At 42.9% G+C, this 23,210-nt stretch overlaps 1 protein-coding gene across 2 annotated transcripts in view; it reads left to right on the top strand.

The window, feature by feature from the left end:
• Positions 1 to 17,804: 17,804 nt before the first annotated feature.
• The window catches only part of LOC121560385 (protein phosphatase 1 regulatory subunit 37), a 49,769-nt gene continuing 44,363 nt past the window's right edge, over positions 17,805 to 23,210 (top strand). The window contains exon 1 of one of the 2 annotated variants that reach the window (XM_041873385.2): positions 17,805 to 19,799. In XM_041873385.2, coding sequence (XP_041729319.2) covers positions 19,079 to 19,799 — 721 coding nt within the window. In that variant the 5' untranslated portion in view covers positions 17,805 to 19,078. The remainder of the gene's footprint in view (positions 19,800 to 23,210) is intronic. The other variant, XM_041873381.2, reaches the window with a different exon arrangement.

Below are 23,210 nucleotides of genomic sequence, written 5' to 3'. Positions count from 1 at the left end.
CGCCAGGACCGTCTCCTAAAGTTGATTCAGCTGCGGGATCGGGGCACCACCAGTGCAGAGCTTGCTCAGGAATGGCAGCAGGCAGGTGTGAGTGCATCTGCACGCACAGTGAGGCGAAGACTTTTGGAGGATGGCCTGGTGTCAAGAAGGGCAGCGAGGAAGCCACTTCTCTCCAGGAAAAACATCAGGGACAGACTAATATTCTACAAAAGGTACAGGGATTGGACTGCTGAGGACTGGGGTAAAGTCATTTTCTCTGATGAATCCCCTTTCCGATTGTTTGGGGCATCCAGAAAAAAGTTTGTCCGGAGAAGACAAGGTGAGCGCTACCATCAGTCCTGTGTCATGCCAACAGTAAAGCATCCTGAGACCATTCATGTGTGGGGTTGCTTCTCAGCCAAGGGAGTGGGCTCACTCACAATTTTGCCTAAGAACACAGCCATGAATAAAGAATGGTACCAACACATCCTCCGAGAGCAAACTTCTCCCAACCATCCAAGAACAGTTTGGTGACGAACAATGCCTTTTCCAGCATGATGGAGCACCTTGCCATAAGGCAAAAGTGATAACTAAGTGGCTCGGGGAACAAAACATATACATTTTGGGTCCATGGCCAGGAAACTCCTCAGACCTTAATCCCATTGAGAACTTGTGGTCAATCCTCAAGAGGCTGGTGGACAAACAAAAACCCACAAATTCTGACAAACTCCAAGCATTGATTATGCAAGAATGGACTGTCATCAGTCAGGATGTGGCCCAGAAGTTAATTGACAGCATGCCAGTGCGGATGAAAAAGAAGGGTCAACATTGCAAATATTGACTCTTTGCATAAACTTAACGTAATTGTCAATAAAAGCCTTTGACACTTATGGAATGCTTGTAATTATACTTCAGTATAGCATAGTAACATCTGACAAAAATATCTAAAAACACTGAAGCAGCAAACTTTGTGAAGACCAATACTTGTGTCATTCTCAAAACTTTTGACCACGACTGTATGCAGAAGATTCCACACTCTTCATGTCACCACCCAAAGCCAGTTAGTTCACTGAAATTCTAAATAAGGAGTTACAGTCAGTCAGTATCAGAATGGGTGATTAATAATAAACTGGTCTTAAATACATCTAAAAGCAAAACATTGTATTTTGTTAAAAACGTTCTGTAAGACCTCAAATGGAGTTGTACATAAAGGGTGTGACCATTGAGCAAGTTTACTCCTAGGTAAGCCCTTTGGTATTCTGTAACATTGGATGGTTATGTTTTTTTTTTACACAGAAATCAGCTGTTCTAGTTGTTCAGGCTCTGGTCTTGTCCCATCTTAATTACTGTCTGGTATGGTCAAGTGCAGCAAAGAAAGACACAGCAAAGCTGCACCTTGCCCTTAACTCCACATAACATCAACAACATGCATGCCAGTCTGTCACGCCCTGGCTCTGGGACTCTGTTATGTTGAGCCAGGGTGTGTTGTTTCTATGTGTTTTGTGTGCTAGGGTTATATTCTAGTTCATTTGTTTCTATGTTGGCCGGTGTGGTTCTCAATCAGAGGCAACGTGTATCAGCTGTTGCTTGTTGTCTCTGATTGGGAACCATACTTAGGCAGCCTGTTTTCCACAGTGTGTTGTGGGATCTTGTTCCGTATTGTTTGTATTGTAACCAAGGACTTCACGTTTCATATCGTTTGTTGTTTTGTTCGTGTGATCATTCAAATTAAAAGTATGTTCGCATTCCACGCTGCGCCTTGGTCCTCTGTGTCCGACGAACGTGACAGAAGATCCCACCATAACTGGACCAAGCAGCGTGTCCAGGAGCCAACGCCAGAGGTGACTCTGATGAATATCAACCTCGACTGGGTCAAGCAGCGTGAGGAGGAGAGAGGCTGGACTTTGGAGCAGAGGAGCGAGAGCCTGGCGAGAGCCATGGAGGCCTGGCCCACGGGGAGGAGAGACACCCAGACATTTTTTAGGGGGGGGCTCACGCCGTGGACGACGGGGCAGCAGGAGGCCGGGATAGAGTGGTTCAGCGGGTTGGCAAAGGAGGCCGCCAGGTTACGGGAGTCACTAGTCACCAGGGGGAAGGAGAATGTAGAGGCACGGCGAGAGGTACTGGGGTGTGTTGCCAGTCCGGTCCGGCCCGTTCCTGATCCCCGCGTAGGGCCAGTGGTGTGTGTCCCAAGTACGGTCCGGCTTGTTCCTGTCCCTCGCACCGAGCCTGTGGTGCGCGTCGCCAGCCCGGTCCGGCATGTTCCTGCCCCTCGCACCAAGCCTGTGGTGCGCATCGCCAGCCCGGTCCGGTCTGTTCCTGCTCCCCGCACCAAGCCAATGGTGCGCGTCGCCAGCCCGGTTCGGCCCGTCCCTGCTCCCCGCACCAAGCCTGTGGTGCGCGTCGTCAGCCCGGTCCGGCCTGTTCCTGCTCCCCGCACCAAGCCAGTGGTGCGCTTCATCAGCCCGGTTCGGCCTGTCCCTGCTCCCCGCACCAAGCCTGTGGTGCGCGTCGTCAGCCCGGTCCGGCCTGTTCCTGCTCCCCGCACCAAGCCAGTGGTGCGTTTCGTCAGCCCGGTTCGGCCCGTCCCTGCTCCCCGCACCAAGCCTGTGGTGTGCGTCGTCAGCCCGGTCCGGCCTGTTCCTGCTCCCCGCACCAAGCAGTGGTGCGCTTCGTCAGCCCGGTTCGGCCTGTCCCTGCTCCCCGCACCAAGCCTGTGGTGCGCGTCGTCAGCCCGGTCCGGCCTGTTCCTGCTCCCCGCACCAAGCCTGTGGTGCGCGTCGTCAGTCGGGCACAGCCCGTGCCTGTTCCACCGGTGCCTGGTCCGGCACCGGTCAGCTGCTCCACTCCGGAGCTAGAGCAATCCCCTCCACCAGTGTTTAGTCCAGCTCCGGCCAGCAGGGCCAGACCGGACCAGGGGCGCTTTGGGGGGTTTGTTGGAGGGTGGGGGTCAAGCCCGGAGCCGGAACCGCCTCCGAGGAGGAATGCCCACCCGGCCCTCTCCTGTTCGGTTTATGTTTGGCACGGTCGCAGTCCGGGCCTTTGGGGGGGGGGGTAATGTCACGCCCTGGCTCTGGGACTATGTTATGTTGAGCCAGGGTGTGTTGTTTCTATGTGTTTTGTGTGCTAGGGTTATATTCTAGTTCATTTGTTTCTATGTTGGCCGGTGTGGTTCTCAATCAGAGGCAACGTGTATCAGCTGTTGCTTGTTGTCTCTGATTGGGAACCATACTTAGGCAGCCTGTTTTCCACAGTGTGTTGTGGGATCTTGTTCCGTATGGTTTGTATTGTAACCAAGGACTTCACGTTTCGTATCGTTTGTTGTTTAGCTCGTGTGATCATTCAAATTAAAAGTATGTTCGCATTCCACGCTGCGCCTTGGTCCTCTGTGTCCGACGAACGTGACACAGTCTTTCCTGGTTGAGGGTTGATGAGAGATGAACTGCTTCTCTTCTAGTTTTAATGATAAATATTATTGTGTTGAAAATTCCAGATTGTCTGCATAATCAAATAACACACAGCTCAGACACCCATACATACCCCACAAGACATGCCACCAGGAGTCTCTTCACAGTCCCCAAGTACAAAACGAATTCACGGCAACGCACTGTATTATACAGCACCATGATCGCATGGAACTCCCTTCCATCTCCAATTACTCAAGCAAATAGCAAAATTATATTGAAAAAAATGATAAAACAACATCTCATGGCACAATAGGGACTGTGAAATGACACACTATCAGAGACACACTATCACAGACACACTCTTTCACACTCTAACACACTCAATCTACACACACATTATTCTTTAGTTATTTGTTTGTATATCATTGTATTTTAAAGTTGTTTGACTGTTCTTGTCGATCAGTGTATCAGTGGTTTGTTACTTGTCTTGTTTTATGTTTTTGTGTGGACCTCAGGAAGAATAGCTGCTTCTTTGTAAAAAGCTAATGAGGATCCGAATAAACCAAACCAATACGGTGATGGAGTAGGGTGGCAGCAGGATGATTAGGTGTTGGAGAGGGTTTGATCCCTGCCATGACCAACTCAGTCATGGCTGAGTCATCCAGTGAGTACTGTTTTGGTCTGCTTGGAGGAAAATGCATGACTACTCCAATATGGTTTGCATGAGTAATCTTGTTATTACCCCTGACCTTTTGAACTTTCAAATGTGAGTTCCGACTCTTTAACTCTGCTTCCCCTAGTCTCTTCTCCATCTTCTCTCCTCACTCATCACACAGTCACTGTGACCAGCTACTGTCACTAATAAATAGACCAGCTACTATCACTAATAAAAACAGAGAGCCTTCCACCCTTGTCCTGAGGACAACTCTCACAAGATGCAGACAAAACAAATGGCTGGTCCCAACCATGACATCCCACATGATGAAAACCTAGACGGTCACATACGCTGATCTATTTTCCGCAGAGTGCAAATATATTGTGTTGGGATCTTTGCACAGTGTGATGGCTGGCTTCACTTTCGACACACTCACTCACCTAACAGGAAGGCCAGGCAGACCTGTAGCTAGCCACCTGTCTGTGACAGCTAGTGAGTCCTCCCCTATCTCCCACTTGCCAAAAGGATGAGAGGTTGAATAGAATCGGATCAAATCTGTCCAAGGACAACCTCTGGGAAGGTCCCAGCTTAATTTGTCTTCCCGCGGTGCAGCCATTGGCCTAATGCCATGTTTAAAGTGAATCTGAACTTTTACTCAAAACGTTCTCTCTCTCTCTCTCTCTCTCTTTCCCCTCCACCTTTTTTCTTTTAGTATTTAGGAAGGGGAAACACAGCGGATACAGTTGGTTTTCCTCAAACTGGGCAACCAGGAGATTGGCAGTGACAAAGCAAGCCATTAATGATTGCAGAGGAAATAGAGAAAGCCCAGAAATTACTTCAAAAAACAAGCTTCCAATTTGATGTTAAAATATTTACTTTTGTCCACCCGTGGGAGGTCTCAGTTTCCCGTCCTGCTCTGTCTCTGCGCGCCAGCGATAAATTAAATCCTTCTTCGTTGCATTAATCTGGAATCCCAGACACATTAGACCGGCCTGGTAACTGTTTTCAGTCCTCATACAAACGCAGGGGGTCACGCACGACATGTCAGATGGTGTTTATGTATCGGAGACAAATCTAGTGAACTGTTCTAATGTGGGGTAATACACTGGCCTGACCATGTGGGGAGGCCATGACGATATTAACATCGCTCTGAAACTCTGTGTTAGAGTCATTAATGGATATAGGCCTATTCCTTCATAGTGAGGCATACATCCATCAAAAAGACAGGGGGATGTCCAATACTCTATACCCTGCATTGTAACAGACATTAGGCAATCATTCTTAGCACCTCTCCATTACAGTTGTCTGTGTTGTGTTCAGTGCTTCACGCTGGTAATGGTCCAGATGATGTGAGTCAATATGTAAAGCTCTAGGGGGGAGCTTGTGAAAAGCACTTCAGAAATGCATTCCATTATTAATAACTCATAGCTGTAGTCCCCTGTTTTTCGCTTAAAAATCAATCTGTGGACACCTTAGGTCGAAATGGCTTGCATTGAAAAATAGCCCTGGTTCCCACGGACATAGTAGTATATGTTTTTAGCCTGTGTGACATAGGATGTGAAATCTGAAACCAGTTGAAGCTGGGATGTCCCTCCTACCATTTTATTCGCTCTTCCGACTGTCCATCAACTCCTGGCTGAACCCTACCTCACAGCCACTGACAAAGCACATGCCTGCAATCCTTACATCATAGCGCAGCAGTAGAGAGTGGTTTCAGAGATCAATTTACAGCCATTAATCTAAAATAAATTATAGATTTTAAACCAAAAACAATTTCTGTTTGTCATAGATGGACAATATTAATATGAGATGAAAGGCGAGTTCCTAACGAGTTATGTGAGACTTTCACAGTGATGGGGGTAGATGCTTTGATCAAGAGAGACCTTTACAAAATATGTACATTTTCTCTAACACTCAACATACAAATACTGTATATTTTACAGTTATAAGGAAGGTGAAATCTTAGTTAGTCATTTTAATCCTTAGTCATACAGTTTTGTTGAATAGGAAATATTAAATACTTTAAACTTTCATATTTGTATAATATTTGTACTGTGTACTTGAGCTTGTGTCCTCAAAAGTGACTAAACCTCAGCCATGTATAGCCATTTTTACCAGAAAGTTTAGATTGTAATGTTCTTGGAGTGTGCAGCATGAGTAGTTATTGTTTATGGCCCTCTCATGATAAATAATTACTTTTGGGGATCACATACGTTACATTTTCGATTACATTTAACTGGTTTTAATCAAACAAAGCAAGCAGCATCTAATTTGTGATTACACACAACATGAGTAGGGTAAATAAAGCCATGAGTGGAGTATGTGTTTATAGTGTCCTAACATATTGAATTAGGCTACATAAATCCACTTTCACCATAAATAAATGTTTCTTTCTTTTTCTTGGCATAAAACCGCCCTGGGACTTACTGCCCTCTTGTGTTAGGATTGGTTAACACACAATCATTTTGCTGTCAGGGTGGTCGAAATCACACTACTGGTATAAGGTATTGTATTTCAGGATTAATGAGAAAAGTTGTAACAAAATGCGGGAAATGTTTCACATACAGTTGTTTGTGTACCTTGACACTGTGTAAATATCTCAAGATGAAGAATATGCACACCTGCCAATCAGGGTTGGATAGCTTACATTCTACTATAAATGTAATCCATTAGTTACTACTTACCTTTCCAAAATTGTAATCAGTAACGTAACTTTTGGATTACCCAAACTCAGTAACATAATCTGAAAATTATGAAACACAGAGAGACGATCCATTTCTGATTGTCATTGGGTATAGGGTCTATGTAACTACAGCTGACAGACCTGAGTGGACCCGAATGGATCTGAAGACCGCTCTGCATAGCCTATAGCATATTTATTTTACGCTAATAAGGTGAATTTATTGACTTATAGAAGGCCTAGCCAACCTGTAAAGACCTATTTGTTAAGAATAATAGCAACTTGGCTGATAAACATACTTTTTTGGTCTGGTCGGGTCTAGGTCTGATGGTCGTCGGGTCCATTCAGGTTCGGGTCTGATTGTTCTCGGGTCCGTTTGACTCTGGGGCCCCCTTTTCTATGATAGATCCTTTCGGGTCCGGGTCTGATTGTTCTCGGGTCCGTTCGGGTCTTTTAAGACCCGATAAGACCTCTATAATAGGTTGATTAGGTTACATGCTTAGGTTCCGTGATTGCCATGGTGCCATGTGGTCGCCTAGGCAGAGAACTCTGCAATTTTTTGTATATATTTCATTATTTGTTTATATTATATATGTTTTTAATAAAAATGCAATTTATATTTTTGTTAACTTATTGAGGGTTGAACTGAAATATCTGGTGGTAACTCATGGAGAAAAGGCCAGTTTATTTGCTAGCTAGCTGGCTAATGGTATTTGAATGATGCATCACAGCACCAGCTTTTTGTTCCATATGTCCAAGCTCCTGCAGGATGTGGACTGCAATGTGAAAGAATGGCAGAGGCTCGACTCATTGGGGACTGTTCAAAACTACTTTCAAGGTGTGGTGGTCTTTTCTGGCACTTTTACAGTTGCCGAAGCATCACCCAGCCTAGCTGACAATCCAGCCTACCTACAGAGGACGAGGAAACTGCATGCCTGATGAAGAGTGCCGGGCCTGTCTACCCAGCTAACAATTCTAGGGAGAGAAAACGTTTTTGTGTGCAGTTTTCCGTTAGTTAGGGGGACACTCTATGTATGTTAGTAAAAACCTCCCGAGAACCTATTTAGCATGTTTTGGTGTTAGAGTTAACATTCCCTAAATGTCAAAAAGAACTTAGCCAGAAAGTGGTTGCCATGTTCTCAGAATATCCAAGACAGGTTTCATTGGAAAGTTGAAAGAACATTGCTGTGTCCAGTTTTCTGAGGGTTTGGTATTTTGCTATTGTATTAGGATCCCCATTAGCTTTTGCGAAAGCAGCAGCTACTCTTCCTGGGGTCCACACAAAACATGAAACATTACATATTACAGAACATTAATAGAAAAAAACAGCTCAAGGACAGAACAACATACATTTAAAAACGGCACACATAGCCTATATATCAATATACAGTTGAAGTCGAAGTTTACATACACCTTAGCCAAACACATTTAAACTCAGTTTTTCATAATTCCTGACATTTAATCCTAGTAAAAATTCCCTGTTTTAGGTCAGTTAGGATCACCACTTTATTTTAAGTGTGTGAAATGTCAGAATAATTGTAGAGAATTATTTAATTAAGCTTTTATTTATTTCATCACATTCCAGTGGGTCTGAAGTTTACATACACTCAATTAGTATTTGGTAGCATTGCCTTTAAATTGTTTCACTTGGGTCAAACGTTTCAGGTAGCCTTCCACAAGCTTCCCACAATAAGTTGGGTGAATTTTTGCCCATTCCTCCTGACAGAGCTGGTGTAACTGAGTCAGGTTTGTAGGCCTCCTTGCTCGTACACGCTTTTTCAGTTCTGCATACAAATGATTTATAGGATTGAGGTCAGGGCTTTGTGATGGCCACTCCAATACCTTGACTTTGTTGTCCTTAAGCCATTTTGCCACAACTTTGGAAGTATGCGTGGGGTCATTGGCCATTTGCGACCAAGCTTTAACTTCTTGACTGATGTCTTGAGAAGTTGCTTCAATATATCCACATAATTTTCCTTCCTCATGATGCCATCTATTTTGTGAAGTGCACCAGTCCCTCCTGCAGCAAAGCACCCTCACAGCATGATGCTGCCACCCCCGTGTTTCACGGTTGGGATGGGGTTCTTCGGCTTGCAATTACCCCCTTTTTCCTCCAAACATAACGATGGTCATTATGGCCAAACAGTTCTATTTTTGTTTCATCAGACCAGAGGACATTTCTCCAAAAAGTAAGATCTTTGTCCCCATGTGCAGTTGCAAATCGTAGTATGGCTTTTTTATGGCGGTTTTGGAGCAGTGGCTTCTTCCTTGCTGAGCGGCCTTTCAGGTTATGTCGATATAGGACTCGTTTTACTGTGGATATAGATACTTTTGTACCAGCATCTTCACAAGGTCCTTTGCTGTTGTTCTGGGATTGATTTGCACTTTTCGCTACAAAGCATGTTCATTTCTCGGAGAAAGAACGCGTCTCCTTCCTGAGCGGTATGACGGCTGCGTTGTTCCATGGTGTTTATACTTGCGTACTATTGTTTGTACAGATGAACGTGGTACCTTCAGGCATTTGGAAATTGATCCCAAGGATGAACCAGACTTGTGGAGGTCTACAACATTTTTCTGAGGTCTTGGGTGATTTCTTTTGATTTTCCCATGATGTCAAGCAAAGAGGCACTGAGTTTGAAGGTAGGCCTTGAAATACGTCCACAGGTACACCTCCAATTGACCCAAATTATGTCAATTAGCCTATCAGAAGCTTCTAAAGCCATGACATCATTTTATGGAATTTTCAAAGCTGTTTAAAGGCACAGTCAACTTAGTGTATGTAAACTTCTGACCCACTGGAATTGTGATACAGTGAATTATAAGTGAAATAATCTGTCTGTAAACAATTGTTGGAAAAATTACTTGTGTCATGCACAAAATAGATGTCCTAACCGACTTGCCAAAACTATAGTTTGTTAACAAGAAATGTGTAGAGTGGTTGAAGTGTATGTAAACTTCCGACTTCAACTGTATACTGTACAACCAAAATATCTAGGTCAAATAGGAGAAATATGTTGTGCCGTGAGGTGTTGCTTTACCTGTTTTTTGAAACCAGGTTTGCTGTTCATTTGAGCAATATGAGATGGAAGGGAGTTCCATGCAATATTGGCTCTATATAATACTGTACACTTTCTTGAATTTGTTCTAGATTTGGGGACTGTGAAAAGACCCCTGGTGGCATGTCTGGTGGGGTAAGTATGTGTGTCAGAGCTGTGTGTAAGTTGACTATGGAAACAATTTGGAATTTTCAACACATTAACGTTTCTCATAAAAAGAAGAAGTGATGCAGTCAGTCTCTCCTCAACTCATAGCCAAGAGAGACTGGCATGCATATTATTTATATTAGCCCTCTGATTACAATGAAGAGCAAGACATGCCGCTCTGTTCTGGGCCAGCTGCAGCTTATCTAGGTCTTTCTTTGCAGCACTTGATCACGTGACTGGACAATAATCAAAATAAGACAAAACTAGAGCCTGCAGGACTTGATTTTTGGAGTGTGGTGTCAAAAAAGCAGAGCATCTCTTTATAAGACCTCTCCGCATCTTCGCAACCATTTAATCTATATGTTTTGACCATGACAGTTTACAGTCTAAGGTAACACCAAGTAATTTAGTCTCATCAACTTGTTCAACAGACACATCATTCATTACCAGATTCAGCAGAGGTCTATAACATAGGGAATGATTTGTACCAAATAAAATGCTCTTAGTTTTAGAGATGTTCAGGCCCAGTTTATTACTGGCCACCCATTCCAAAAACTGACTGCAACTCCTTGTTCAGGGTTTCAGTGACTTCATTAGCTGTGGTTGCTGACACGTACACACCTAGTCATTCAAGGGCTTTTCTTAATTTTTACTATTTTCTACATTGTAGAATAAAAGTGAAGACATCAAAACTATGAAATAACACATATGGAATCATGTAGTAAACAAAAACGTGTTAAACAAATCAAAATATATTTTAGATTTTAGATTCTTCAAATGGCTGCCCTTTGCCTTGATAACAGCTTTGCACACTATTGGCATTCTCTCAACCAGCTTCAACTGGAATGCTTTTCCAACAGTCTTGAAGGAGTTCCCACATATGCTGAGCACTTGTTGGCTGCTTTTCCTTCACTCTGAGGTCCGACCAATCCCAAACCATCTCAATTAGGTTGAGGTAGGGGGATTGTGGAGGCCAGGTCATCTGAAGCAGCACTCCATCCTTCTTGGTAAAATAGCCCTTACACAGCCTGGAGGTGTGTTGGGTCATTGTCCTGTTGAAAAACAAATTATAGTCCCACTAAGCCCAAACCAGATGGGATGGCGTATCGCTGCAGAATGCTGTGGCAGCCATGCTGGTTAAGTGTGCCTTGAATTCTAAATAAATCACAGACAGTGTCACCAGCAAAGCACCCCCACACCAAAACGCCTCCTCCTCCATGCTTTACGGTGGGATATACACATGCGGAGATCATCCATTCCCCCACACCGTGTCTCACAAAGACACGGCGGTTGGAACCAAAAATCTCATATTTCCAACGGTCTAATGTCCATTGCTCGTGTATCTTGGCCCAAGCAAGTCTCTTCTTATTATTATTGGTGTCCTTTAGTAGTGCTTTCTTTGCAGAAATTCGACCATGAAGGCCAAAAGTACTCATTACATTTTGAATACTTAGCAGGACAGGAAAATTGTCAAATTCACACACTTATCAAGAGAACATCCCTGGTCATCCCTAATGCGTCTGATCTGGCGGATTCACTAAACCCAACACACATGCTTCGTTTGTAAATTATGTCTGAGTGTTGGAGCGTGCCCCTGGCAGCGTTCATGTCCGGGATAAGTTGTACTCCGGCAGCGTTCATGGCCAGGATAAGTTGTTTTCTCTTCTGACGCACAGCTTCAGGATAGTCCTTGTTGAGGATGATATACGTTCCTCTCAAGTCCTTGGCTCTTTCCAGAACAGCTACCTTGTCCTTGAACCTCACGAACTTGACCGCTATCGGCCTGGGCCTGTCACCTGGGCCGGTTGTGGGTTTTCCAGTCCTGTGGGCGCACTCCACCTCAATCTTCCTGTGGTCCATCTTCAGTTTCTCCAAGATCATTTCCCTTCGTCCAGGTCTCGTGGAGGTTCTGCAATTTCAGCCACAACCATGTTGTTCCCCCTTGATTATCCATTGAGATAATCTGATTTCTCCATCATTGTTTTCATGGATTCAAATACAGAACTGATGTCCTTGCTCAATGACTTACAGATTGCTGTCATCTTGACGTTTTCCTGTTTAAACTCATCAAGCTGACCCTAGGAGAACTGCAAACTGTTCTTCAGGTCTTGGACCTCACTGGTCTTTTATTATACTGAACAAAAATATAAACAAAACAAGCAACAATTTCAAAGATTTTACTGAGTTACAGTTCATAGAAGAAAATCAGTCAATTTTAATAAATTAATTAGGCCCTAATCTATGGATTGGGCAGGGGCGCAGCCATGGGTGGGCCTGGGAGGGCATAGGCCCACCCACTTGGGAGCCAGGTCCACCCACTGGGGAGCCATGCCCAGCCAATCAAAATGAGTTTTTCTCCACAAAATGACTTTATTACAGACAAACATACTCCTCAGCACCCCCCTCTCCTCAGATGATCCCGCAGGTGAAGAAGCCTGATGTGGTGGTCCTGGACTAGTGTGGTTACACGTGGTCTGCGTTTGTGAGGCCGGTTGGATGTACTGCCAAATTCTCTAAAACAACAACTTATGGTAGACAAATGAACGTTTAATTCTCTGGCAACAGCTCTGTTGGACATTCCTGCAGTCAGCATGCCAATTGCACATTCCCTCAAAGGTTGAGACTACTGTGGCATGGTATTGTGTGTCAACACTGCACATTTTAGAGTGGCCTTTTATTGTCCCCAGCACAAGATGCACCTGTGTGATGATCATGCTGTTTAATCAGATTCTTGATATGCCACAATTGTCAGGTGGATAGATTATCATGGCAAGTGAGAAATGCTCACTAACAGGGATGTAAACAAATTTGGGCAAAAATTTGACAGAAATAAGCTTTTTGTGCATATGGAACATTTCTGGGATCTTTTATTTCAGCTCAAGAAACATGGGACCAACACTTTACATGTTGCGTTTATTTTTGTTCAGTGTATATTTATATTCCGAACTCTTGACATTGCTCATTCTGATATGTCTTAATTGATGTATTACAATTTTTGGGACTTATGTGTATTGTTTTGTATATTTTTTGTTTTGTTTGTTTTTTCACCTTTATTTAACCAGGTAAGCCAGTAGAGAACAAGTTCTCATTTACAACTGCGACCTGGCCAAGATAAAGCAAGGCAGTGCGATTAAAACAACAACACAGAGTTACATATGGGGTAAACAAAACATAAAGTCAAAAATACAACAGAAAATATATATACAGTGTGTGCGAATGTAGTAAATTATGGAGGTAAGGCAATAAATAGGGGGATTGGAAGTGATGCAGACAATTACATTGATGGAAGTTACAATCTATCTGCAATATTAAGCTGATCTACCCCCACAAAAAATAAAAAATACAATAAAAAAATAAATAGGCCATAGTGCAAAATAGTTACAATTTCTTATTAACACTGGAATGATAGATGTGCAAATAGAGATACTGGGGTGCAAATTAGCAACCATATTTGTTAGGTATTACTGCACTGTTGGCACTAGAAACGTACATTTACATTACATTTTAGTCATTTAGCAGACACTCTTATCCAGAGCGACTTACAGTTAGTGAGTGCATACATTCTTTTTTATACTGGCCCCCCGTGGGAATCAAACCCACAACCCTGGCATTGCAAACATCATGCTCTACTGAGCTACATCCCTGCTGGCCATTCCCTCCCCTACCCTGGACCAATTGTACACCGCCCCATGGGTATCCCGGTTGCGGCCGGCTACGACAGAGCCTGGATTCGAACCAGGATCTCTAGTGGCACAGCTAGCACTGCGATGCAGAGCCTTAGACCACTGCACCACTCGGGGTACAAATGCAACTCATTTACACACCCCCGTACAGGACAAAGATTTAAGATCAAAGGCCTGATTACCTGCATGTCCACCAATGTTGTTTACATGTTGAAATGTCCTTGTGGTCTGTCTTACATAGGGAAAACCCGCAGAAGCCTTAAGACACAGATCTGTGAGCCCCGCAGCAATATACGGACAGGTGAGACAAAAAATCAGGTTGCTGTTCATTTTGTACAAGCTGGACATCCTATTAGTTCTCTGAGATACATTGGAATAGAAATGGTCAAGACGTCACGCAGGGGAGGGGACATTGAGAGGAAACTTCTTCAAAGGGAATCTTTCTGGATCCACAGGTTCAACACACTGTCTCCTCTTGACCTTAATGAGGAGTTTGACTTGAAACCGTTTTTATAGTTTCATTATGTCCAAATGGTGTGTGGTTTAAAAAAAAATCCTAATTGAACATTATGTGAATATTGTTTGTATGTTACTGTAAATATTGATTGCATTCCTTGTATATGATCATATATTTTGATACATTGAATGTTAATATTGTGAACCTATGTTATACATTTTTTACCTCCTGTTTCAGGAAGTGATGTCACTGAGTACTGCCCCTATATATAGGACCTTCCACCCCCACCTGGGATATGGATGCCTGATGAAGACCTAAGGGTCGAAACGTTGTTATAAATAAATATCACCTGGGAGCATGAGCAGCAGTGTGCGGCATTTTCCTTTCTGTACATGACCAAAAGTATGTGGCCACTTGCTTGTCAAACATCTCATTCCAAAATCATGGGCATTAAAATGGAGTTGGTCCCCTCTTTGCTGCTATAACACCCTCCACTCTTCTGGAAGGCTTTCTGCTAGATGTTGGAACATTGCTGCGGGGACTTGCTTCCGTTCAACCACAAGCATTAGTGAGGTTGGGCACTGATGTTGGGCGATTAGGCCTGGCTTGCAGTCGGCGTTCCAATTCATCCCAAAGGTGTTCGATGGGGTTGAGGTCAGGGCTAGACATGTTGGGCCTAGACATTTCCACTTCACAATAACAGCACTTATAGTTGATCGGGGAAGCTCTGGCAGGGCAGAAATTTTGACGAACTGACTTGTTGGAAAGGTGGCATCCTATGACGGTGCCACGTTGAAAGTCACTGAGCTCTTCAGTAAGGCCATTCTACTGCCAATGTTTGTCTATGGAGATTGCATGGCTGTGTGCTCGATTTTATACACCTGTCAGCAATGGGTGTGGCTGAAATAGCCAAATCCACTAATTTGAAGGTGTGTCCACATACTTTTGCATATATAGTGTATGTGTACACCACCAATAAAATTTGATTTGATTTGATTCCGCATAGGCTGGTTCTGGTATTTTTTCAATAATTGGTCTTTTGACCAATCAGATCAACTCTGAAAATCTCAGAATTGGGCTGCCTGTGTAAACGCAGACGTGTGGATTTCAAAAAGACAGTGTAGAGATGCTCAGCTATATTAAATTAATAAGTACTGATAATTGATGAGGTAGCGGAAATGTGGTCATTATTCTTGCTCAAGGGGTAATCCTACAGATTTCCATCTTTCAATGAGAAACTGATTTTAATTAGATTAGTTAGGGGTGTTGTGCCTGTTACCATATAATGAAATTAACAGACATTGCTAAGAATGTCAGAGTAGTGTGAGTACCCTGGCAGGTGTCAAACCCAGGCCACCAACACCAATGACGAATACCCTAACCACTGTCCCAATAAGGGATATCCCTAGGGCATGTGCTTATCAGGCCAGTATAGTTAGGACCTGTCCAGAAGCAAACCTTAACCCCTTCTCCTTAGGCACTTGTGTAGATCTGAAACAACTGGATAGGTGTAAGCAATAGGGTGAATGCACTTCTAAGTAAATCTCAGTTCTGTTAAAAGTAAAAACTATTTTATTGATCATGGTGATTCAGGATTAACATTAAAACAGGGTAAAATGCCCCACCAACAAAAGACCACTATACAGAAAGCTCTAAAATTGCTATAATAAGTCAATCAAATCAATGATGAGAGAATAGTCAGATTAACTGCTAACTAACGCAGACATGGTGGCGTAGCAGAAAGATTGGAAGGCCATGAACCTAAGAGGTTGTGAGTTCAAAAAGGGCCTTGATGGGCTCTGCAACAGTAACAAGGTGTGATGTGTAATGAAATCATTTTTGGGGTGGAGAATGTTTCTTTGGGACCATCAGGTGACGTTATGGAATATTCTCCAAACCCTCAGATAAATTGTCATATGAATGTTCTTGCAACGTTCCATGTTCTGTATATGTTTGGTGGGACGTTGATGGAATATTGTCCTAACCCTCAGAAAACTGGACACAGGAATGTTCTTGCAACTTTCCAATGAAACATGTCTAGAACATTAATATTGGCTATTCTGAGAACATGATAACCACGTTCTGGGTAAATTCTGTTTGACATTTAGGGAAGGTTCTCCTAACTCTAATGCCAAAACATGCTTAATAGGTTCTCAGGAGGTTTGCTAACATACATAGAATGTTCCTCTAACTAACGGAAAACTGGACACTCAAACATTACGGGTAACATTACAAAAACGTTCTCTCTCCCTAGAATTGTTAGCTGGGTTTACAGTGGCTACAAATATCAACATGCTGATATTTAGGATATTTATTTTTGCCTCCACTTAATCGGTTTCAAATGCTAATGAATATCCATGAAGAACAACTTATTGAAAATGTATTATTCAGCTCAACTGATCATACAATATCATTTTCATGAAGTTTAATTAATTTAGGTGCCATTGAAACTGTTCAGTTCCAGTAGGTGGAGACATTTTTGTCTCACCATTATATACACAGAGTACGCCAAACATTATGATTAAGTGCATAAAGAACTGTTCACACAAAGAACACCTGGAAGGCAGTTTGGCATTAGTTTATTTTTATTTTTATGTCTGTCATTTCATTGTGTTCACATAACACTGTCATAAGGACACTGTAAGAGTGACCCAAAAATCGAATCAATTCATTATTGTGAGTCTGTCCCAGAGAATTAGGAATTAGACTAGTAATGTAATAGTATATCTGTGGGCTGTCCCTTCTTGTGGGGAGATAAACAATTGACCCATTGATCTTCCCATCCCAGTGTTCTATTGATTCAATCACTGGTAGGCCTATTCAGAGTTCACCAACACTGCCATATGAGTCTATATGCAATGAGTTCAACTGGGATTTGTAGGTGGTGGAACTGAAAACAAAATTATTTGCTATTTTTCTCAAATCAAATCAGTTCAATTATCACTGTGTTGTCACCCTTGATGGTACATGATGCATGATTTTGATATTTTCAAAGTTAGTTATATCGTAATTACAGTATTGTCTGTCATCATTCTGTACAGTTGTGTGATGGTCACAAGTTGCCACAAAGTCATAAACCCCGCGTATTTCTACAATTTCTCTCTTTTTTTATGATAAAGCCAATTTTGACTTTGTGGCTGTGTTATCTAGTGGAAACCCAGTTGTGTCTACATGTCACAATTTGACATGGTTGATTGCAAGGGGCGATGATTTGCCAATGTGAATCACATTTTATTGTCAGACAGGGTTGCCAGGGTAGGGGAGGGAATGGCCGGCAGGGATGTAGCTCAGTTGATAGAGCATGGCGTTTGCAACGCCAGGGTTGTGGGTTCAATTCCCACAGGGGGCCAGTATGAAAAATAAAAAAATAATGTATGCACTCACTAACTGTAAATCGCTCTGGATTAGAGCGTCTGCTAAAATGTAATGTAAATGTAGACGAAAGTACTTACACCAAATGATCAGCAAGCATCATAATAATTTTCAGCAACATTTTAATACGCTGCAAATAGAAATAGAATATGGGAATTAGAAGTGTTCTATGTCAAACGTATTAGTGATCCTACGACCCTTCTATGTATTACATTTCTATTTGCAGCGTTCTGCGACGTTGCGTCTACTGAACATGCTCCTGGTCGTCACTAGTTACCATATCCACAAAGTAATAAACCCCGCCTATTTCTACAATTTCTCTTCTTCAAATCTGATTTTAAACCTAACCCTAAACTTAACCACATTTGCCTACCTAATGCCTAACCTTAAAATAAATGTCATGAATGTTTTCGATATAACTTTGTGGCTGTGGTAACTAGTGAAAACCCCCATGCCCCTGGATATGCGATGACGTAGCGACAACAAACAGTTGTTGGACTTGAGGAAGCTAACGTTAGCTAGCACAAGGACGAGGAGAGAAAACAGCATCTTTACATTCAAGCGCTTCTCGAGGAACGTCAGTAAGCGGCATGTCTGTTTTAAAATAACAATCAAAAAGGAGATTATTGCTCTACAGTTAAATAATTTGGGCACGAACGAAACATGCTCCGGACTATGACGCTTATTTTTTCCCTTGCCTAGTCGAGGATTGTGATGCGAGGTGCTCTGGTGAGACCGCGATCAATTATTTTAATTGAAATAGAATGATTGACTCGAAAACAAAGCATTTGGGTTTACCGATAGGTGCATAAAACTACACTGGTCTAGATGTCATTGTTGGGCAACTACTTTAGCTAGGTAGCTAGCTTTCTTCATGCACATGAAATAGTATGTTGCTAACGTAGTGGAGGCACCGTGGGCGACTTGTACAGTTTTAGCTAGCTAGCCAGGTAGCTGGTCACCCAAAATATAGGTATAACGTTAGTTAAATTCCATATCCACTTTTAGAGTGTGCTGACCAACAAAAGACAGAATATTGTAACAAAAAACGGCTATCTATGCACTTTATTGATATCTATCGTGGTTACCTAGCATTAAGTTAGCTAGCCAAACAAGTATAAACTAGATTGAGACTAGTTAGCAGGAGAATACATTGTTTCTTGGTTAGTAGGATTTGTCACAGTCGTTTGACACGAAGTGTTGCCTTTATCTCTTGATAATTTGACGATTTACTGGACCTGGACATGTGATATTGTACATTTATCAAAGGTTTTCTGAAATTACAATTGCAGGCTATAAATATTTTGAGCTGCAGGCACGCATCACGTATCAAACCAGTCACATTTGCTTGCTTGAAAGTTGTCAATAATGTGCGAAATTATCTCTTGAAATAGTTGTTTTATAGCTTGTCAATTACGCTAACACACAAAATGCACTTATATTGTCATTGTTGACAAAGTTGTAAACAATCTTGAAGAAAGCACTTATTTTACAAATTATGTTAGCTATTGAAGGATCAAAGACCAGCATTCAAAGGCTAGACTGAAATCTACCCAGAAGGCATCACTTTAAATATATTTTGTCAAGTGCAGAGTTCTCGAATCCAGTCAATTGCAAACACTATCTTCCTGGAAATGAAAATATGAATGTCGAGGCGCAAGCTCTAGATTTGTGCAATGTCAAAACGAAGAATAATATCGATGACAATACTACCAATAACTCGGAAGAGATCATACCCCGGATCTCGGAACTGATGGATGGAGACTTGTGTAAACAAGGCATTAGCACCGAGGCCGCCAACATGTCCTCTCTAGCCAGGCTCACAGACAACCCGCGAAGGGAGGACAACCACCGGTCAAAAGAGACACTAGAAATCGACGAAGTGAATGGGAATAAGAACAACAGCGTCCCAGATACCCCTGCAATAGTCCGTTCTGACTTCGACGTTTCTAATGACGACCAACGCCAAGAGGAGAGTATCAAGGATACAACACCATCGGCCCTCATGTTTGTTATTGAGGAAGGGGATGATTGTGGGGATATGGACATCGGTGTGGATTTGAGCCTGGATGAAAGTGGCATGTTGGAGTCAGAACCTACGGACCAGGGACCATCCCTAGCAGAGGAGACATCCTCAAGCGGTACCAATACAGATTCATCAACCCCAGATGCTGTCACCGACAAGGAACCTGAGGAACCCTCAGAAAAGGAGGACTCGCCACCTGTCACTGCCCCAGGAGAGGTCCTCTCTCCAGCCCTGGATGAGGGGGATGATCAACACAAAAATGGCAAGAGGGTGACTTTTCCTTCAGATGCGGATATTGTCTCTGGAGCAGTGGAGCCCAAGGATCCTTGGAGACATGGTAATTTCTCACACAATTTTTAAAGCTATATCTGCTTATGTGACTCTTTCATATATTTTTAGGCCTTGTTTGTATGGTGTCCTTAGCCTTGCTGTGACCTCAAGCTGGGGATGCCATACAGTGCAGACTGGTGCTCTTGAACTCTCTGACTGGCAAAGAGGGACACTGTCATGGAGTACCTTTCTGTTGTCCCTGGTCTAATAGAGGGTTTTTACACTCACTAGACTTTGCACTTTTAGTGTTGGATTGTAGGGTTGTCGTGATACTCGGAGGTATCTGGCAAGGAAACAACATGAAGCGGATGCAGTTTCTTGATGAAAACAGTCGTGATGATAGAAACAAACAGGATTAGGTTGTCACCTAGAGTTACATTTGTTTATTTTGCAAGCTATAGCACCGACAATTTTACATAAAGTAGGTTTTTATTGGGCCATAGAGTTTAGTCTAATTGTTTTTTTTGTATTTTTTTTGCCATGGAATATCAGATAGTGGTATCGTGACAACCCTATTGGATTGTTTAATTCTCTCTTGCTTCTGAGCCCCCAGGTTCATCTCTGCCTTCCATGGCAACCATTAGACCCCAACCTGCGATCACACCATTATCAATTTCATCCCCAGGCAATAAATTTACATTTTAGTCATTTAGTAGACGCTCTTATCCAGAGTGACTTACAGTAGTGAGTACCTAGGGCCTATACAAATCTGTCAGACCCCCTTGTCAAAATGAATAATTTAATTATCTTACACAGATGGCTTGACACATGAGAAGACAAGGTGGGGACCAATGCTAATTCAACACCCAGGAAATGCTTGGTCACTGATGTCTTCAGGACTAAAAAAAAACCACTGTAGTTGGTGTCATCTCTGTTTTCTTTGTCATACATTTGATAATGGTTCCACATGAGTTTCTCCACCAGCTCAAAATTAAGTGAGTTCACTTAGACGTCTGTGTGTCTACCTCGTGAGTCAGACCAGGCACTCCTTAAAGGTATGCCGTTTTTAGTAGTGGGCACTGTTTATTTAGTGAAAACGCCTCAGTATTAGCCTATGTTGTTGTATGTGATATTCCTTCCATCTGCTATGGGGATAGAGGTGTACAAATTCTGAATGGACAATTTGTCTTCCAGTTTTGTTTCTGTTTTGCATACAGAACAAGTCATGTAGGACTCCCAGTCACAAGCGTTTGTATGCCTGTGGGTTGATTTTTTTTTTATAAGGATGCTGCAGTTTCTCTTTATTGAACATTTCCTGTAGGCACTGCAAGCACTTGCAGACTAGGTGCATTAATGTTAGGCGGGGAAGGTGGGGGTGGGGAGATTTCAGAGAATGCAAAAAAAGCAAGCAAGGTTGACATGCATTTTCAATCTCAATGTTCAATTGAATTGAAGTGATCTGGATAACGTCATAGTATTTTAACACCAAAACAAACCTACTCAGACAGTCCTGTCCAATGAGGGTCTAGTGAATGACATTTTACTATGTCACTAACTCAACACAGTTCGATTTGTTTCACGAGTTCCCAGATAGGGTATTTCTATTCATGTTCTCCTAATTCGTGCAAATCAATTTCACATGAAAGCATATTAATGCGTCGCCTATTCCTCTCTCTGATAAGATACCGTTGCACAAACATCCTTATCTAGGCCTGCACCAGCACTGGTACCAGGCAGGATTAGTTAGCTGTGTTTTCTCTGACTCTTGGTACATTTAGCAATCTAGCTAGCCAGCTATCTAGCGATTGGCATTAGCGGCTAACACTAATTATTTGAGCAACACCGTGCTAAGAAAAGACAAACTAGCAGATAGTTTGCAGACAATAAGATACACAAACTAATAGTGTATAGAACGCTTGTGGAAAGCAGCACATCACCAACATTGGTGCATCCAGCTGACCATGCAGAATGAACTGCAAGAAAGTACTTGTGACTCTGTTGTCAAGCAACTGCTCTCTCCTTGAGTGACGGGGCAGGGCTTGGTGTGGTTAGTGGCATGCCGAGGGAGAGAGATGACTGAAGTAGCAGACGGAGTAAACCATAAAAACGGACATTATACGCGCCGGAGTTTCGTATCACATTTAACAAACCAAACATTGAAATACCGTTATAGAAGGTAAAGTAAAAACTTGAACTGGTCCGTGCTTCAATACCGGTATATAGTAAAATACCGTATACCGCCCAGCCCTAAGTGGTAGATAAAACTCAGGCCAGTGTTAAATTAGTTTTAATCATGATGATAACCCATCTATAGTAAGTGAATCAAAGTCGTGCTGTTGAAGGGTGCTGCAGAAGACTGAGTGATGTTGCCTACTGATGTTTTACTCCCTCAAAACGTTCATTATTTCAATTTTCACCACCTGAAACATCCAGATCTAGACATCCCAGGAAGTTTGATGCAAAGGCCTAGTATTCATAACAAGCGTGCAGTGTGCTCAATCCCCTCCTAGTATCCTTGTCTGTCTTCATCTTTCCTCCTTCTTCTTTGATATTGCATGAAGGAGTAAGCCTAGCCCAGATCTCTCTCTCTCTCTCACGCTCTCACTCTCTCTGTGTGTGTGTGTGTCTTGGTTCAGCTGTCTTTCCCGGGGTCATGTTCACTCGTGGAGAAGTGTGTCTGAGCGGGTGTGATAGGCAGTGTGTGAACCAACCGAGGCCCAGGAAATGAAACGTATCTCCATCCCGCCCCCCAAGCCTCTTCATGGTTCACTTAGACTCATCATCGCCACAATGGATCCGGACTGGAGACTTCCGTGACTCACAGGTCTAGGATCAGCTCTTCACGGCCCAAACCTCATCTTAGCAGTCAGGAAGAGCAAACCTGGCCTCAAACGGGTGCTTAGTGCTGCTCTCTCCACCTGGATCAGACCCAGAGATGGGATGAACTAAACTGTAGGCTGTTATTTCCATAATGGTTTCAGCCTGGTTGTAATAGTAGCTACAAATCATGAAATTAAATAGCCTAGCCTTTCCTTGTTGTCTTACTTGACATGTTCAGAATGGTCACAGTTTATGTGGCCTCTAGGATAACAGTGTCTGCGACGCTTGGCTAGTGCAAAGCATTAAAGATGTGGCTAGATCACTATGCAGTTTGCCATTGAAATACAAATCCACTGAGTATTGTAGAGACTAGCCTCGATAACGTTGAAGGTTAATTTTAGTCTGAACAAATTGATAGACGACACTACTCCCAACATAGTGTTGTTTGTTTGTCACCCTGCAGTGAGATTGTACAAGGAGTCCTAGCCTCTTTGTTCTGTAGCACTTGTCCCTTCTCTTCAGTCCTGGCTGAGGAAATTATGCAACATGTGCCCAGATTCCTGAACTTCCCAGCATGACTCTTAGCAGCTTTGCTTCCTCTCCTTCCTCCTTATTCCCCCTCCCTTTCCCTCTCCTTCGCTCTCTCATCCTTCCCCTT

The sequence above is a fragment of the Coregonus clupeaformis genome, chromosome 5 (assembly GCF_020615455.1).
Source record: "Coregonus clupeaformis isolate EN_2021a chromosome 5, ASM2061545v1, whole genome shotgun sequence".
In the NCBI taxonomy this organism is placed as follows: domain Eukaryota; kingdom Metazoa; phylum Chordata; class Actinopteri; order Salmoniformes; family Salmonidae; genus Coregonus; species Coregonus clupeaformis.
Note: the sequence above shows the minus strand (reverse complement) of the source record. Positions and strands in the feature narration are given on the sequence as shown.